Source organism: Danio aesculapii, chromosome 13 (genome assembly GCF_903798145.1).
Source record: "Danio aesculapii chromosome 13, fDanAes4.1, whole genome shotgun sequence".
NCBI classification, from domain to species: domain Eukaryota; kingdom Metazoa; phylum Chordata; class Actinopteri; order Cypriniformes; family Danionidae; genus Danio; species Danio aesculapii.
Genome location: NC_079447.1, coordinates 13,663,970 through 13,683,139, shown reverse-complemented (window position 1 = coordinate 13,683,139; position 19,170 = coordinate 13,663,970). Strand labels below are relative to the sequence as shown.

The window sequence follows — 19,170 nt, the reverse complement described above, 5'->3', positions numbered from 1 at the left end:
ATATTCTGCAATGCTGATTATATGGAGCGAATGAAACATTTAGTCTGTGCTAAAATGTTGTTATGGACACAAAAGGCAGATGAAACGATTCCTCGCTGGCAGCATTCGAGTACTACTATGACAAGTACTCAACAAAATCACTGAAAAAAGATTGATGATCTCTTTTCTGTCATCGGCATGCCAAAGCGAACAAACCAAAGCAGAGGTGACTGGTTTGAAGAGCAGACAAAATGACAGGCCACTGCATACAAAGAGTCTCAAAGGCAAAGAAATAATAAAAGTAACAGTGTCTATTTAGGCTGGTGCGCTTGAGCCACATGATGAATATCACTGGACTTTATTGATCTTAGACATCCTTTTGTTTTTATGCTCATGGAAGGACAGACGATATTCCCATAGTAGAGCATTCTTTTAGTGTTTGATTGAGAGTAAAAGTATAAAACGCTTGCAGATGTTTGTGGAACTTCCGATATTGTAAGTCAATTCTTATGACCAAACAAGGACATTTTCCTTATGAATCCACAGTTAGTTTGTGCAGCTTCATAATTTTGCTGAAATGGCCTCTGTTGTCCGCGTCATCTGCAGGATTTGCTGTTCTTCATTGCTGATTCTGCTTCAAGCTGAAAAAGACAAAAAAGTCATTTAGTGTTATATACTTTCATCTTCACTTGTAGCGGTTTCAGGGTTTCCATAATTTTTAATTACAAACATTTTTGTTTATATTTAGCAGTGTACTGATATACTGTGACCTGCCATAAAAAGACAAAAATCTTATAGTTTTACTTTATTTTACCTTATTATAATAATAATTATTATTATGATTATTGTTATTATCAATTTTGTTTCATTTTTGGATATTCGATCGAACCGATATGGATTTTTTGGCAGATATCAATAACCGATAACTCTTTAGATTTCCAGACCAATAACTGCCATTACATGGACTACAAGTTCCAGTCATGCACTGCTCACATGCACCTGTTCCGAGTTCCGGTGATTATACACACACTCACACAGACAGAGCTGAAGCTCATTATTCATTCATGACAAGGACTATAAATACAGGGCACAGACACACATCAGGGCTGACTCTTGTGTCTAAAGTGACATTTAAAGGCTTAACTAGGTTAATTAGGTTAACTAGGCAGGTTAGGGTAATTAGGCAAGTTATTGTATAACGATGGTTTGTTCTGTAGACTATCGAAAAAAAATATAGCTTAAAGGGGCTAATAATTTTGTCCTTAAAATGAGGTTTAAAAAATTTTAAACTGCTTTTATTCTAGCCGAAATAAAACAAATAAGACTTTCTCCAGAAGAAAAAATATTATCAGACATACTGTGAAAATTTCTTTGCTCTGTTAAACATCATTTGGGAATTGTTTTAAAAAAAAAAAATCAAAGGGAGGCTAATAGTTCTGACTTCAACTGTATATAGAAATATGTAATGTCAAAAAAGAGAGATATTTTGACCGTTCAAAGCCACTGTACTAGCGAAAAGCTAAATGTTGAGGCATATTGTAGTTTACTTTAGAAAATGCTGTAAACTTATCCCATTTGGTGTTTTAAATTCTTTTGAACAAATGTAGGTGCTGCCTGTCGATCAAACAACACTTCTATGTTCGATCTTGCTGTCAACTGCAGGAAAAATCATTGATAAAAGGTTTATGATAAACTGCAGTGAGTTTGAAACTTTAACCTCAGCCACTGTGTGATGCGCGAGTCTGATTTGTCCTCTGAGTCAGAGTTTGATACAATACCTGAGCATTGAGCGCAGATGACTTTGACAAATACAGTGCATAATATAAGGACAAGATGTGGTGGTGAGTTGAGAACCCCTGTGCTGGATTCAGTGACTGCCACACGTCCCCCCCTTGCTACTGTTTGGGCTGCTGTGAGGCTATGTCGGATGTGTGTGCGGTGATAGCCATCACGTGCGCTTGTTACAATCATTCTTAATATGCCAATCAAACTGAATACAATCTTACACCAACAACACATGGCAAGCAAAGCATTGATAATAACAAGTAATCATATTAGATTATAAACCCAATGAGTTGTTTAGCAGGTGTGCTTTGCTGCTATTATGTTTACACATGTAATATTTTTCCTGAAGCGATTTAAACCAACATACACAATGTGACAATCAAACATGGCTACAAGGATAAGGAATATGGTTGCTTACTAGGTTTTTAACGCACAGCAATACCACACAAAGAAACGACAGACTTTGAAGGAGTACGTGAGTATGTTTACATTGTCAAATGAGTGAGTAGGTTTACATTAACACCAATAATCCGATTTTAATCCGATTAAGACAATACTCTGAATAATAGTTTACCATATTAACAGCGATTTTTGATTAATTTAATCCGATTAAGGTCAGAATCGAACTAAAGAGAAATCGAATTAAGACATATGCCGATTTTAGTCGCATTAATGAAGTGCAGTACAGACATGTAAACACCTTAATCAAACTATTACCATCCTGTAGGACCATTTGCCTCTTTTTGCAACAGGATAGTCTTTACACACATGGCAGGCTGACACTATTATCTGCACCTACCGAGTTAGTGAAGATCACAGACACCTGCATCGTGAAATGCAGAGATTTTTTTTCTCCCATTCAGCGTGCGGTATGAAATTCCACTAAAACTACTGTCTTCCAGCTGTTCATAGTTGCATCCAATATCTCGTTTGTCATGGGGGCATGCATGATATGTTCCTGCATTCAAGTGAAAGTGCTAAACTGCAGTTCGACAAATAAAAAAACGAAACACCCGAAATTACATAAAACTCCGGAGGAAACGTGAATAGCGCGGTGACGCAATGACGTTAATCGATTTATGTGTTATAACGTGTAAAATGGGATCATGAAAGGAACATGCAAAAAGCAACTTATGTAAACACCATAATCATATTATTGTCTTAATCAGATTAAGGCAAATAATTCGATTACTGACGTCCATGTAAACGTAGTCACTGTGAAGTAAGCTCCTTTGTAGTGCACTGGACAAGTCTGAACATGTTCAACTCATGCATGCACGGGGCAATTATACAATCTGTACAATTATCTATCGGTTTAAAGATATCAACCTAATTTTGACATCTGACCGATAACGATAACATTAAAAATAGCATTTATCGGCAGATATCGATATGGCTGATATAAAATATCGTGCAACACTAATAATTATGTCATTTATATGTAACTATTATATAGTTATTCAAATTATAATTTAATTATTATTTTTTATATTGTATATTATTATTTTTTTCTACACTTATAAATGATGGACTCCTTTTTTAATTATACTTCTTATTTATGTTTATTTACGTATTGTTATAAAGTGTAAAGTGTTTTGCTATTGACTTTTTTTTATTAGTCCAAATCTGTGGAAACTGTAATTGTTTTAAAAAAGCTGGATGTCTCTTTAAAGCTCTTTCTTTCTTTCTTTCTTTCTTTCTTTCTTTCTTTCTTTCTTTCTTTCTTTCTTTCTTTCTTTCTTTCTGTTCTTTCTGTTCTTTCTTTCTTTCTTTCTTTCTTTCTTTCTTTCAGAAGACGAACAAGAACAAGAAGAAGAATCATTTTTAAATACTTTAAATTCTGTAGCATGTTGCCAGAGATGTATAAAGTACTAGAGACCCAGACTTAAGTAAAAGTACAAGTACTCTATCAAAAAGTGACTTGAGTAGAAGTAAAAGTGCTCTTTAAGCACCATACTTAAGTGGAAGTACTAAAGTATTCAACATTTTTTGTACTTAAGTATTGTAAGTAGTTTATTTCAAAATTTACTACTCAAGTACTGAAAGTAAAAGTACAAGTATTGTGTAATGTAGTTATTAAAGAATGCAGTCAAAAGACATCATATTGTTTTGTTTATTTTAAATCTGTTTTTTGGGGGCACGTCATTAAGCAGAACGAAAAGAAACATGACTTACAATACTGTTTTTCTCTCACGCTTGAACCACAGATCTGACAGATTATAACAGCTTTAACACACACCTCTCAAAGTTGTGTGTCACAAAAACAGTCCATAATCCACTCAAAACGCTATTGAAACCCATTTTCGGAGCACAAATTACTGGTTGTAAACGCTGTAAACGAACGTTCTAATTCACTTGATTTTGACTTTATTGTAAAAAAAAGAAAACGTGTATATTACTGTGTTAAATGTAAATCTGAAATATTTTATGGCTTATGGCTATGATTTAGTATTCAAAAATGTTTCATTTTGATTATGTTTTAATTAAATTGGTCTTAAACTTCATATTTTTATAGTATATTTATTCATTCTGGTACTTTTACCATAAACCAACATCTCAACCATTTGGTAGAGGCTGATATTTTAGAAATTATGGGATGTGTTGGGGGAAAATGTATTGATTGTGTTAACTAGCGACATTAGGAGTTAAGAAATGCAATAAATACAAAAATTCTATTGGTTTTTTCTTGGTGTGACAGTTAAATGGTTACTTGTAATACAATTGTGTCCTTTAATACAGCAGTAAGATATATGAACTGTACCCTTAATTTAACCCGCTCAAAGAAAACACTCTTTCTGAATGTATCAAACAAAACTCATGCACAGAATGAGCATTTATAGCAAATAAACTAATGTAAATATTCTTCCGCCTGCTTTTTAAACGCTGACAGGCGAGGTCTTACACCCCTTTGATTGGTTATTGTCTTCACCTTCTCAACAGAAAGGGCTGCTATCGGCTTTAGAAATGAAAGCGTTGTTCACTGATGGCGGAAAGAACAGCCGCGGTTACAGTCTATGTATGTATAATACGCGGTTATCACAGGTAATCTATAATAGACACAGTGGAGAAAACTTGCACCTCATACACGCCTACCAGGCCAGCGGGTCAAATGTCCAAAGTGAGAGAGGCAGAGATGGAGTCTCACAACATTTCTCTGTGTGTGAAATAGCGGCTCGTGTGCTGTGCCGCCTTCACTCGCCCTCGCGCCTCCGTCCTTCGCCATAGTATTGCGACACCGCACATAGGAGATAAATGACGTCAGTACGTAATAACCCGTTATGATCTATTACTGAACCGATATCGACCATTTTGACACCTCTAGTAACGAGTAACGATGCAGCTCATAAAAAATCTATCGGAGTAAAAGTATTAAACTCATCGAAAATATGTACTTAAGTAAAAGTGGAAGTAGGAGAAAAAAACAATACTCCAGTAAAGTACAGATACTGCCTTTTAGTACTTAAGTACAGTAGTGAAGTAGTTCTACTTCGTTACTATACATCTCTGCATGTTGCAGATAAAAAGCTTCTCTGCAGATCAAAGCTTCTCTAAAGTGAAAGAATTTCTCTCATTTACACAAAGTTGTGGATTTTGTTCAATTTACACTTTCATAAAAGCTTTTACATGCTTTTCTGACTTTCATAATCAATCCAAATTCACTTTGACTTGATGACCAAATTAAGAATTAGAAGTATATTAAGGCACCTAGCTTTCTGCATCTCTCACATGATCACCCACTGAAGCTAAGCAAAGCTGCGCCCGGTCAGTACCTGGATGGGAGACCACATTGGAAAGTTAGGTTGCTGCTGTAAGTGGTGTTAGTGAGGCCTACAAGGGGCACTCATCCTTCGGGGCTGTGTGGGTCTTAACGCCCCAGTATAGTGATAAGGACTCTATCCTGCACAGTGAGGTCCCAACTCTCTGTGGTCATTAAAAATCCCAGGATGTCCTTCACAAAGGAGGAGTGGGGTTCAACCCCAGCATCCTGGCCAAATCTGCCCACTATCCGTCATGGCCTCCTAACCATCCCCATATCATAATTGGCTTCATCACTCTGTCTCCTCTCCACCAATCAGTTGGTGTGCAGTGTGTGATCTGGCGCAATTATGGCTGCCGTCGCGTCATCCCGGTGGATGCTGCGCACAGTGGTGGATGAGGAGATTCCCCCCATTGTGTAAAGAGCTTTGAGTGTCTAGATAAGCATTATAGAATTGTAAGGAATTATTATTATTATTAATATTGGACACAAGTTTCCTTGTCATCTTACCTCTGCAAAACAAAATTCTCCATAAACACCTTCATTTTAAACTTAATCAAACCTGCCAAGCTCGAGGTGAGAGTGTGAGATTGTTTCAGGTTGGTTATTTCCTGGCTCGCATGTACTGTAATAACACAGTGCAAATATTTACACTAATCCATCACAGAAGATAAACTGTTCCAGTGAACATTTCCTTTTCTTTCCTCAAACATCAATTTGCACACACAGAGACGCCTCAGGAGAAATGCAAGAGACTAAGTCTAGCCGCCAGGACTGTCGCATTAAATCCAGTAAGAGCGACACAGCTGAACACCTGGGGAAAGCTGGAGTCTCTCGGGAGGTCAATCTCAGCACCCCTGTGCAAACAAAGCCCAAAATAAATCTGCTCATCTGCTAGACCGCCTGGAGAATAACCTTCCTAAAACCCGCCGGCCTTATAATCCTTATCATACTGCACTGACTGAACACTGTACCTGCTGATAACTCTGTGTATTTGCATGCCTTGTTTTAGCACCTGATAACTAAAGAGATTATGCAGAGCAGGTAATTGTGCAAACATGGCCACAAAATAAGTGCTGATAGCAAACTTCGCTTCCTGTCAGCAGAAATGCTTTGTAAAAATGTGAATTGGCGTTTACACTAGTGTAGATTTGATTTAAAGCACATAAGTTTTGTTATAGTTACGTCTGGTATCCAAACTACTTCGGCATCTTGGACCTGCGGAAACAGAGTGTTTTGAAAGTCCCGAACATAATATTTAAGTTTGAAAATATTTACACTGGTGCGTTTTGGTTTTAAAACATGGTTTTAAAATGAAAACGCTCCTTGTCCATATTGCTGTTTTTAGTGTATTTAAAAAAAAACTATTAAAAAAAGTGAGTAAAGTGATGAAATTTGGAATAAAGAGGCAAAGATTAAGACTATTAATTATATTTTTTATACCCTTACCCCTTGCCCTTCTACTTGGCCCTTGAAACAGAGTAAGAAAGGGCAGGGCTTCAAATTTTACCCCTAAGAAATAGGGCAGCAGTACAATAACTGCAACTGTCATCGCGATCTCTTACTTCATTTGAAATCGACAATAGCTGTTTCCATCCAAAAATGTGAATTAACTTTATGCACAAAACTGGAATATCGCATAAAAGACGTGCAAATAAAGCAGCATTTCCATCCAACGAGTCAAAGAGAACAAAATCAATGGTCACTTCCTGATAAACTGGTGGCAAATATCAACAGAAAAGACGGAACTTGCTGCGGTAGGAGAAGCTGCGTGAATCTTTTCTTTATTTAATAAATGACTTGCGCCTCAGAAGACAATGCGTTTAAAGGTGTGAGAAGCAGAGCACAGACGCTCTTCACAGTTCTGGAGGTCATAAATAACATAATAACACTAATACTGAAATGGTCAAGGCGTTTTTGAATGACCAAAACAACATTTCAGTTGTTTTACAATGTGATCAACCTGCTGGTTTGTCCATTCACACACATTTTCATCATCATATGATCTCTTATAACAAAATCACATGACCTTTTTTAACATGCATACTGGAATTTGTTGGGTAAAAGTGTTTCCATTGTAGTTTATGCGCATCTTTTCGTATCGAATAAAAAGTTTATCCTACTCAGTTATGCACATATGTTTTTATGCGCGTTTTCAAAATTCATCTTGGCGCTTCCATCAACTGTCTTTTAAAAATAGGTGGATGGAGACATAGCTAATGATGACTGTTGTAGTCATCCCAGTTGTATTATTTAGTTTTCTTGGCCATATTTATCTAAGCACATGAAAACAACATTAACATTATAACAGACACTGTATAAAACTAGACTTTCATTGAGTGTCAGATGTGAAGGTATGTTGTGGGACTGCTATACAGGAGTTATTATATGGATTGTAGATTAAATTTTGCGTTTTTCTTTTTATTGTTTTTTTTTTTTTAAAGCTTGACAGTAAAACATGAACACAGTTATGAATGTATTAAAACATGTGCTTGTTTGTTGTAAAATTTCGTAATAATGATAAAAAATATTAATTTGTGCATCTGCTTGCTTCCGTGTGCAGCCATGCTACCATTGTAGATGGTGTATTCTGGGAAATTTTCGTACCCCTTGGTTTCGAGTGTGGTTTTGACAAATCTCTATTTCAAGGGCTATCTAGCCCTTCGACTTAGCCCTACACCTTGAAGCTAAAGAGAATTGGTACACCCCTACCCCTTCACATGAACGTGCCAAACAAGGGGTAGGGGTAAAGGGAAGGGTTAGAATTGGGATTGGTGTTTTGTAAGACAATTCAAAATATCAAGTATGGTTCGGTGTACAAAAAAAAATCTCATCAGGCATGTTTTGAAAAGAAATCATTCAGTATTTCTATTTATGATTATAAATTAAGTTATATTTTAACATTTTATTACCAGAAAATTGATTTGACGTAGTAAACATTTATGCATCAAACAGTGCATATTCATTCATTCATTTATTCATTCATTTTCTTTTCGGCTTAGTCCCTTTATCAATCAGGGGTAGCCACAGCGGAATGAACTGCCAACTTATCCAGCATATGTTTGTCCAGCTGCAACTCATCACTGGGAAATACCCATACACTCTCATTCACACACATACAGCCTACATGTAGCCTACCCAATTCACCTATAGCGTATGTCTTTGGACTTGTGGGGGAAACCAGAGCACCCGGCGAACACCAACATGAGTGGAACATACAAACTCCGCACAGAAATGCCAACTGACCCAGCCGAGGCTCGAACCAGCGACCTTCTTGCTGTGAGCCGACAGCACTACCCACTGCGCCCCCATGCCACCAGTGCATATTTTATAATGAAAAAATATAATCATATTTTAGTGATTTATGTTAGCTTTAACACAACAATAAAAATAATTCTGTGTTATATGATGTAACTTATTATTTATCCATTGTAGATGTACTACAATTTAAACGTCTTTCTTTATTATATTAAACTTACCAGTTTTCTCTCACACAGTATAAATGTGTCCTAAAATAAATTCGTCTTTAATTTTTTTAGAAAGGTTATCCATTGCAAGATGTTTATCATATTAGATCTATCCTATATCTAATATCTAATATATTAGATATATTGACATCCAGATGTTTAAATATACAGTACTGTACCTACAGTAGCTACTGTAAATATACACTCATATGCTTACAATATACATTCTTTATGAGTCAACATGACACATAGATGTATGTAGGAAACAGGTCTCCCCTAAAGCTACTTTTCCCCCTTTTATCTTCAACTTTGGATCAACATTGGGATCATATAATATAAGTAGATGCTAATAGAACCCTAGAAGAGTGTGAATTTACAGTATAATGAGCCCTGTTTGTTTTGAAAGGAGGCATGTTTTTCCTCGAAAGGAATGCAATTATTTTAACCTGCCTGGTGCAATACTATACAGTACTCGGAAAAGCTAGCACTTGGAAAAGCTAGACTGCAGGTGTAAGCAAATAAGCAGCAGAGTTTGGCATTGAAATACTGCATGCTAAAGTGGCATAACTGTTAGTCAATTCACCCGCAGACTTATAAGAGAATATCAGAGATGCTGAGAGGGAATAGAGGCGCTCAGGTCATTGAGCAGACTACAGTGAATAAAAAATTGCAGGGTTTCAGCCCCGTACCTAGCCTAGTTTCTTTGATGGCTCATAAACGAAGACCTATCTTCAATCATTCTGACAGAAATAAAGATTTTAATAGAGCCAGCAATAGAAGGAGCCCTGCACCTCACTTTTATATGCTGTTTTCCTGCTTTGGATTTTTTTATTTTTTTGATTCTCTTCCAAACATAATAAATAATTGTCAAACATCTGAGCTTAGTAAAGCCACAGAGTGCTCATAAGTGCTCAGAGCAAACTGGAAAAGTATGTTTCAAGACAACAAGACTATCAAGATTTGTATCTAAATTAATTGCTGAAAAGACCAGGTATCGCAAATACACACTTCTGTTAGCAGGACTGGAAAGGTTTTTTTAATGCCATGCTATTTTAAAGCTTACTAATTTTGACGTCAAGACGTTTACATCTATAAAAGGTCATAAAACATTTTAATTTCCTGTTAACTTGCATTTGGTTTGTCTTTTTCTCATATATTTTTAAAACTATTTGTTAAAAGATGCAGTCTTGCTAAATCCCTCCCTTCTGCTCTGATTGGTCAGATGGCTTAAGGACGTTTACACAATCTTGTTTATATATATCTGAATGAGAAAATGTATCAGTCATGTAAACAGTTTGTGATATAGAGTTAGTTTTATGTAAGACTCTAAATTTGTATAATTCATCCAAAATAGGAAACTTGTATAAACTTCCAAATGCATATACACTCATCGGCCACTTTATTAGGCACACCTGTCCAACTGCCCATTAATGCAAATTTCTAATCAGCCAATCACATGGCAGCAACTGAGTGCATTTAGGCATGTAGACATGGTCGAGACGATCTGCTCCAGTTCAAACCGAGCATCAGAATGGGGAAGAAAGGTGATTTAAGTGACTTGGAATGTGGCATGGTTGTTGGTGCCAGACGGGCTGGTCTGAGTATTTCAGAAACTGCTGATGTACTGAGATTTTCACGCACAACCATCTCTAGGGTTTACAGAGAGTGGTCTGAAAATAAGAAAATATCCAGTGAGCGGCAGTTCTGTGGGCGTAAATGCCTTTTGAAACCAGAGGTCAGAGGAAAATGGCCAGACTTGGTCGAGCTGATAGAAAGGCAACAGTAACCACTCGTTACAACTGAAGTATGCAGAAGAGCATCTGTGAACACACAACACGTCCAACCTTAAGGCAGATGGTTGGAACAGGAGATTTACATTATGAATGTGCAGCTGACAAATCTACAGCAACTGAGTGATGCTATCATATCAATATGGACCAAAATCTCCGAGGAATATTTCCAGTACCTTGTTGAATCTATGCCATGAAGGATTAAGGCAGTTCTGATGGCAAAAGGGAGTCCAATCCGGTAATAGTAAGTTGTACCTAATAAAGTGGCCGGCTAGTGTATAAAATATTTTGTGTGCATGTGTGTATGTATGTGTGTGTGAAAACCAAATTGATTGAGGGATCTCTGCTGCCCTTAATGAGACATGACCTCCCCTGAAAATGGGATTTGTCAAATTTAGGGGGTCTCAAAAATTGTCTTATTTTGCGCTGTGGTGCAAATTCTACTCACACTCAGTACACTCAAAGACAGCTTTGTAGATAGACTTTTTGTTTGAGGCTGTTTATTGTTTTTGTGTCTGTGTTCCTGAAGGCGCACCAACCAGGGGCGGACTGGCCATAGGGAGCATTTCCCGGTGGCCTGACCCCCCCCCCCCCCTTCTCTTACCGATGACCCCCCCACCCCCACCCCCCCCCAACACTCTCTCTTCACTTACCTATCACACACACCCCCACCCCCACCACACCCCCCCGCCCGCTCTTTTCTTACGGATCTCCTGCATTCACTCTACCGCCTCCCCCTCACTCTTGTCTTACCGATGCCACCATGCCCCTCGCCCCCGCTCATGCACCCCCTACCCCAACCCGGCCTCCACTCTTCACTTATACTGAGTTCAAACAGGATGTTTCGTGTCCAGGATGTTTTCACGCTGCATGACTATCCGGGGTAGCATTCTGTCGGTGCTGTGTTTACACTGTAGGATGGATTTGGGACAGGAGAGTTCACACTGCATGACTTTACAATAGGAAGAATCACAGACAACTTTGGCCAAACTACGTCTCACAACCAAACAAACGCAAGAACTGACATGGAAACAACACAAGGTCCCGTAATATATCTTTCGTTATTAACTACATAAGGAAAAAAAAAGGCTTTAGCTTTAGAAACCTGTATTCCTCACCTGGCTTTTGAAGAGAATGAACAATCTCTCCTCAACATTTTTTTTACTTTTCGACCTGACTGTGATATTGTTCAGATGACACGTCAAACAGACACAGTGCTCCTGCCAAATTTACACTAGTTTTTCCTGCATTTCTTGGGTCCAAATAAACTGAAAATGTTTAACTTTTAATTTCTCCCCCAACCTCCCGCTGGCCAGCAGGTACCCATACTAGTGAATGCTGCTTTCTCATTGGCTGTAGGTGATCGGGGATGTTATTTTCAATCAGAACACATTTTGTTTAGCATGCCAAATATCTCACGGGCGTCGGCCATACCTGCCAACAGTCCTGTATTTCCCGGGAGTGTCCCTTTTTTGAGACCCATCTCCTGTTTTGTTCTGTCTCCCAGAAAACTCACGGAATTCCACCCCCCATTCCCCCCCCCCCTTCTCCTCAGCCTTTTGGTACAGTCTATAACATATTGCTGACATTGGTGTAATGTCTGATCACAGTGGTCGGCTGCCTATGAAACCTGTTTCATTAACCCAACACACACACTTTTTGGCACTCTCTGCATGGCACCTACACATTCCCACCCTTCGGCCTCTGCCTCAACCGCCCCCCCAGCTCCTGGATTTTCAGAGTCAAATGTTGGCAGGTGTGGCGTCGGTGACTCATCAGCGATTCTCTCATATCGCGTCCTTGATAGTTCATACTGTATGATTATCACTCACGTGAACGCGCACCAATTTGCCTGTGATTTCAGGCATTTGTTGGCAATTTCACAAAACCTATCAGCGAGTCTAAATCAAGGCAGTCTGAACTCATTACCGGTCGCGCTACCCTCACTCTTCACTTACCGATCGCGCAAATTGTCTTCACTTTCTTGATCGCATCAGATGCGGCCTAAACAACAATAACTTTTCCCAGGTGATAATACTGTCCCAGTCAGTGCAGATTTTCAACCTCTCCCTAATCAAACACACCTCAGTCAACTCATCAAAACATAAGAGGAGACTCTAAAACCTAAAGTTAATGGGTCGAATAAGGGAGACATTCAAAATATGTACTTTAGGTGTGCCTCCAGGAACAGGGTTGGGAAACACTGCTGTATAGTGCTTGCATTAAGCATAATAACCTATTTTGATGCATGTGCAAGTGCTTCTTTTTATTTAATTTATATGAAATCATATTTTTTTTACAAAAAAATTTAAAAGGAGGTGTCCCCCCAAACCCCACCCCACCCCTAAACCTATTCCTCATTGGAAGATGAGCAAATCATACTAAATATTATTATATATCTTGTAAATTAATACGAACTACAGCCACTAAAACAGAAAGTAATTGCCATGAGATTACGTTGCATATATTCTGTTTCTGCCAGTGTCTGTGTGTGTAATAAGTGTGTGTATTTTGTGGTTGTTGTTGTGTGTGTGGTCATGGATTGCACTGTGTTTAGGTAGTCACAGCGGTAGCCATCACCTTGGAAACCGTGCCAGCCCTGACATCCCAGGTGAAGGGGAACTGCCATCACGATCAGCCGTTGCCAAAATGAGTCAGAAGCGTTTGTGTGTTGAGGCGCCAGAGGGGTCACGATCCCCCCTGTATGCGCTCGACTGACAGCAGAAGAAAGAGGACCTGACATCAGCCTTCCCCTTCAGCGTCGCTGTGAGGCCAGACGCGCTCTCTGGACACTCGCGGCTCCCTATTTACATGAGCTTTAAAAAACCCTGTCAGCTGTTGACTCGTCTCTTGAGAAGCCGGTGAAGTATTGGTGCGCCTTTGGTTGCTTTTCGCTGGGTTTCGGCTGAGGTTGGACAGGAGAGCGCGCATTATTTCAAGGCTCTGACATATTGGCAACTTTCTGAGAACGTGCAGACAGGCGATTTAAGCTTGTGTCAGGTGAACAGGGGCCTTTTTTAGTTCAGCAATCAATATATTGCTGTTTGAGCAAGAGAAAGACCTGCAGAGTTGCAAAGCTCTGCGTTCACTCTAAATAGTTATTGTCTATATCATTACAATAAAAAAAAAGATTTTTCATGCTTGTTCAAACTACTTATTTAAAATGAGCAGAATTAAAACAATGACAACTTAATTGTTTTATGTTAAACCTGCTTAAATTTTAAAATAAGTTAACTTAATTGATTTGTGTTGGGACAACATGTGGGACAACAAAATTACGTTTTTTTGTCAAACTACTTGTTTAAAATGGGCAGACACAACACAAATGTTATGTTTTTGTTGTGACAACTTAATTATTTTGTGTTCAATCCACTTAAATTTGTGAATATTTATAAGTTAACTTGCACTCACCAGCCACTTTATTACTATCTGCTATCTACTACTACTTTATTACTATCACCAGGTTGAACCCGCTTTTACCTTAATCTTTCGTGGCATAGATTTAACAGAATACTGGAAATATTCCTCTGAGATTTTGGTCCGTATTGACATGATAGCATCACGTAGTTGCTGCAGATTTGTTGGCTGTACATCCATGATGCGAATCTCCCATTCCATCATATCCCAAAGGTGCTCTATTGGATTAGAATCTGGTGACTGTGGAGGCCATATGAGAACAGTGAACTCATTGTCATGTTCATGAAACCAGTCTGAGATAATTCATGCTTTATGGCGCGTTATCTGGCTGGAAGTAGTCATCAGAAGATGGGTAAACTGTGGTCATAAAGGGATGGACATGGGAAGCAACAATACTCAGGTAAGCTGTGGCGTTGACGTGATGCTCAATTGGTACTAATGGGCCCAAAGTGTGCCAAGAAAATATCGCCCGCACCATTACACCACCACCATCAGCAGATACAAGGCAGGATGGATCCATGCTTTCATGTTGTTAACGTCAAATTCTGACCCTACCATCCGAATGTGCAGCAAAAATCGAGACTCATCAGACCAGGCAACGTTTTTCCAATCTTCTCTTGTCTAATTTTGGTGAGCCTGTATGAGTTGTAGCCTCAGTTTCCTGTTCTTAGCTGACAGCAGTGGCACCCGGTGTGGTCTTCTGCTGCTTTCATTAATCTGTATATACACCATGTTTTGCCGTGGGCGCAGAAAGTTCTAAAAATATAATTTTATCCTACATTTTTTTTAAGGAAAAATTACGGTGTAGGTTGCATAGGTGGCTGTTAAATGCAGAGCTTCTCTACAAAAAAGGTAATAAACACCTGCAAGTTCCGAAAGAGATCAAACCTCATTTAGGTAAGAAAAAGTAACTCAAAAGTAATATAACGCATTAGTTTTTTCAAGGGGTGTCAAAATTAAATGTTTCCTTGGTACACCGCGATGCAGACGCGGATAATTCGGTATTTAAATAATGCGATAATGCGAGTATTTAAATGCTTCAACTACTTAAGAACACAGAAACTGTGTACACTTTACTGCGTGTGTGTTTGCTGGACAGTCTTTCAGTGACACAGCAGAAGCTCCTGTTTCACTGTTATGGAAAAACGAAAAGTAAACAGTTCTCTCTCCTCTCTCTCTCTCTCTCTCTCTCTCTCTCTCTCTCTCTCTCTCTCTCTCTCTCTCTCTCTCTCTCTCTCTCTCCTCTCTCTCTCTCTCTCTCTCTCTCTCTCTCTCTCTCTCTCTCTCTTACTGTTGACCTTTAAACTGCTGTCATGAGGTAAGTTGTCTCTACTGTTACAGCGATACTTATGGAAACAGACACAAGCTTGTCTGCATAGCGAGTTTTCTCCTCTGCGTCTATCATAGATCAGCTGTAAGTGATCGCCACTGCCATTTATCAGTGTCACTCATCGGTGAACAGCGGCAGAACATTAGAGCCAATCGCAACCCTTTCTGTTGAGCTTGTGACCAGTCATAGGGGAAAGAACTTGCTCAACAAAGTGAGCGGAAAATTTATAATTGTTTATTTGCTATAAATGCTCAGGTTGATCTGTGCATGTACTTTAGTTTTAAAAGGTACAGTTTATATATCTGACTGTTTGTATTAAAGGACAAAATTGTATTACAAATAGTATATACATATATTTATACATTGTAATACAAGAACTTCTGTGCTGTGAAGAAAATGTTGAACTGAATTGATGGAATGACAATTGTAACCGAACCGTGAGACCGGTTGGTTCACACTTGTTTCTATAAAAACTAAGTAACGCAGTTAGCTACTTTTTTGGGGGAGTAACTCAATATTGTAATGCACTACTTTCATAAGTAACTTTCCCCAACCCTGATGACACAATAAATGACTGGTTTAACCTCGGTCGAGTGCTTTATGACAGAGGTAGGCATAGGAAGAACATTTTGAAAGTAATTGGAGAAGAATTTTACTGCGCCATTTAGCATCTCAAATTACAGCTTATCCTTCTTGCTTCTCCAGCAGCACACATTTTTAAGTGTTGCATGCTGGGCCGAGAGGAAAACAAACCCTGAGGAGGCCCATATGAGCTAGACCACTTTAGTTTATTTTCCTCTGTCCTTCCCCGAAGTGAAAGATCTCGCCGCTGATGATGAGTGCCGAGCTGCACAACTTCTGAAAGGCAATATCTTGAAAAGCAATATGATGGCACTTCTGTTAGATGCTTCCCTAGGGTTGACAGTTCTCGTGAGATGCAGTATGCCTTGTGCACTTTGCCTCAAATAGTGCCCGGTTTGAAGTTGCATAGACAAGTAGTGAAAGACATGGTGTGCTTTCTGTAGACTGTATTTTTACACCACAAACTTAAAAGTTCTTACTGTGCATTTTTGAAAAGTTTTGCATACAGCAAAATGATGTCAAAACAAAAATCCCTGTTCTCACAGATCTATGACTATGACACTAATCTGCATGCCAGGCCAGTAGTTAATTGTCATTTTTTAAAGAAACACTATGGATTCTGTACTTTTAATTATCAAATCTTGCATATACCTATAGACTAAACATGTAATACATTTACACTTATTCATTTGTCAGATTTTGTAATCCTAAATGTATAGACGGCGTGAGTTTAGCAGGATTATTTTATTTTTGTTTATTGAATCAGTTATCTGTATATAGACAATATACACATTATGTCAGGTTTTCATAACATTGTGTTTTTGTAGTTTATATGAAGACAATTGATTTCAGAAAGCAATTTGAAATCGAATAAATAGATAAAATGCATTAAAATAAAATTGTTTAATAAGCGTGGTATTGGTGTATTATTTTTCTAACTTTTTCTCTTTTTCTCTTCTGCTAACTGAAGGAGTTTAGTTCTTTACCACGTTTGTCTTTAGTTGGTATTTTAAAAGACATTTTCAGTAAAGTGATTTGTACCATGTTTATTATTACTGTTTATTAATGTTATTACATAATAATATTACATAACAAGCCTCAGAAAAAGCAAATACAGCTCTGATTTTGAACGGAAATTAGCAATTTAGTTAAATAAATGACACCATTGTCTTTTTAGAGTTGCTTTACCAGATTTAGTCTTGTATTTAATCAATTGTACATTTAGATTTTCTGTCATTTTTTTCTTTTTATTGCCATAAATATGGTTTAAAACAATATGTATAGTGTGTGTAATGGATAATCAGTGGATCTGTGTTAAAGTATTTAAAATGCACAACTCGGAGGCAAAGAACCGCCTGACGTAAAGCAGAGTGCAGCCAGAAAGAAAGTTAATGTGTGGATGTAGATTACATGGGCATATCAAATAGCTCATAGTAACATGTGCTAGCTACCTCTCTGCAAATATTTTAGAGTATATTTACACACGTCAACATCCTTGAAATTACACAGAGATATGAAGGCTCGGGCAACTATCACTCAGTTACTATTGTTACTAATGATTGAGGGAAATGCATTTATTTCGTACTGCACACCTTCCAGCCAATCAGAATTAAGACTTTCAACAGATGATAAAATAAAACGGTGTTAACTAGTAAGGATTACTATTTAGGATAAAACGAACCTAGTTTATTTATATATAAACAGTTGTATATATAAACAGTTGAAGTCAAAATATTAGCCCTCCAGTATTTCCTATAATATAGTTTTCTTTTTATTTGTTTTATTTCGGCTAGAATTAAAGCCGTTTTTAATATTTTCAATATTATTAACCCTGTTAAGCTATATATATATATATTGATTGTCTACAGAACAAACCACCACTATACAATGATCTGCCTGATTACCCAAACTTGCCTAATTAATTAACTTAGTTAAGCCTTTAAATTTACTTATTTGTTATGACAGAGTCTTGAAACTTACTGTACCATTCAACATCTCAAAACAGCTCTATTAAAGGTAAGGTGCTTCAGTCTATGTTCCTCTTCCTCCTTTAAAGTAAATGATCTGGATGAAGACAGTATCAAGGAATGCAATATATGATAGTACTTCTCTTAGATCCCTCCCTAGTGAACACTAACAGGCGCTCACTCGTTTAAAGTATATTTACACAGTAGACCTAACAAGGTGTGAAATCCGAGCGCCACTGCTCAGCATCCTGGAGTCTTTAATTTATAACCAGACAGAAACGATGCACTTTTAATATCCAGCGTTCCCATAAACACATTCATGCATCATAAATTAGTGAAGAAACTGAAAGAATCTGAGTTGAGCTGTTTGCTAATGTTTGGAATATATTATAAAGTTAGAGAATAGTCAACTTTTCATTACAAACCTTGATATATGTTGGCATTTACAGAGATGTTAAGAAGAGGAATTCATATGTAGGGATAGCAGGGTTTTAGTGAGTGGCGTCTAAGAGGAATGAGTTTGAGAGAGTTCAGTGGAGCTATTTTTATGATTTAACTATGCTTTAGCTTTACGGATGCTAGTGATGTATGTGTACCTAAAAATTACGATTTGCACTCTCATGCTCATTAATCATGTCGCTAAGATGAACATTGCACAGATATTGCGCTACTAAAAGCAACTTGTCTTTAATGCTCAGCTTTTTCAAGACCTTTATTATGCAGATATACTGAAATATAAATATTATTTTTCTTGCTTAGTGTTTGCCTTGCAAAAAAAATTACAATTCATTAATTCATTTTCTTTTCGGCTTAGTCCCTTTAGTAATCGGGTCATGACAGCGGAATGAACTGCCAACTTATCCAGCACATGTTTTACCAGAGTAACCAGAGTACCCGGCAAACACTGACCCAGCTGGGGCAGGAACCAGTGACCTTCTTGTTGTGAGGAGATTGTGCTACTCACTGCACCACTGTGATGCCCCCCCAAAAAATTCTTAAGAGTAAACTTCATTCCCAATAGATTGTCCTGATTTCAGAAAAAAGAAAGCAATGTTTTATCTTTTATGGATTCAAAACAGCCAAGGGAGTGAAGTAA

General features: G+C 37.9%; 1 protein-coding gene across 1 annotated transcript in view; it reads right to left on the bottom strand.

Annotated features, from left to right (window-relative positions):
• Nucleotides 1-19,170, bottom strand: part of zgc:171482 (zinc finger protein) — a 193,498-nt gene that overhangs the window by 277 nt on the left and 174,051 nt on the right. The window contains exon 7 of the mRNA XM_056471557.1: nucleotides 1-620. This exon is cut by the window's left edge and continues 277 nt beyond it. Coding sequence (XP_056327532.1) covers nucleotides 599-620 — 22 coding nt within the window. The 3' untranslated portion in view covers nucleotides 1-598. The remainder of the gene's footprint in view (nucleotides 621-19,170) is intronic.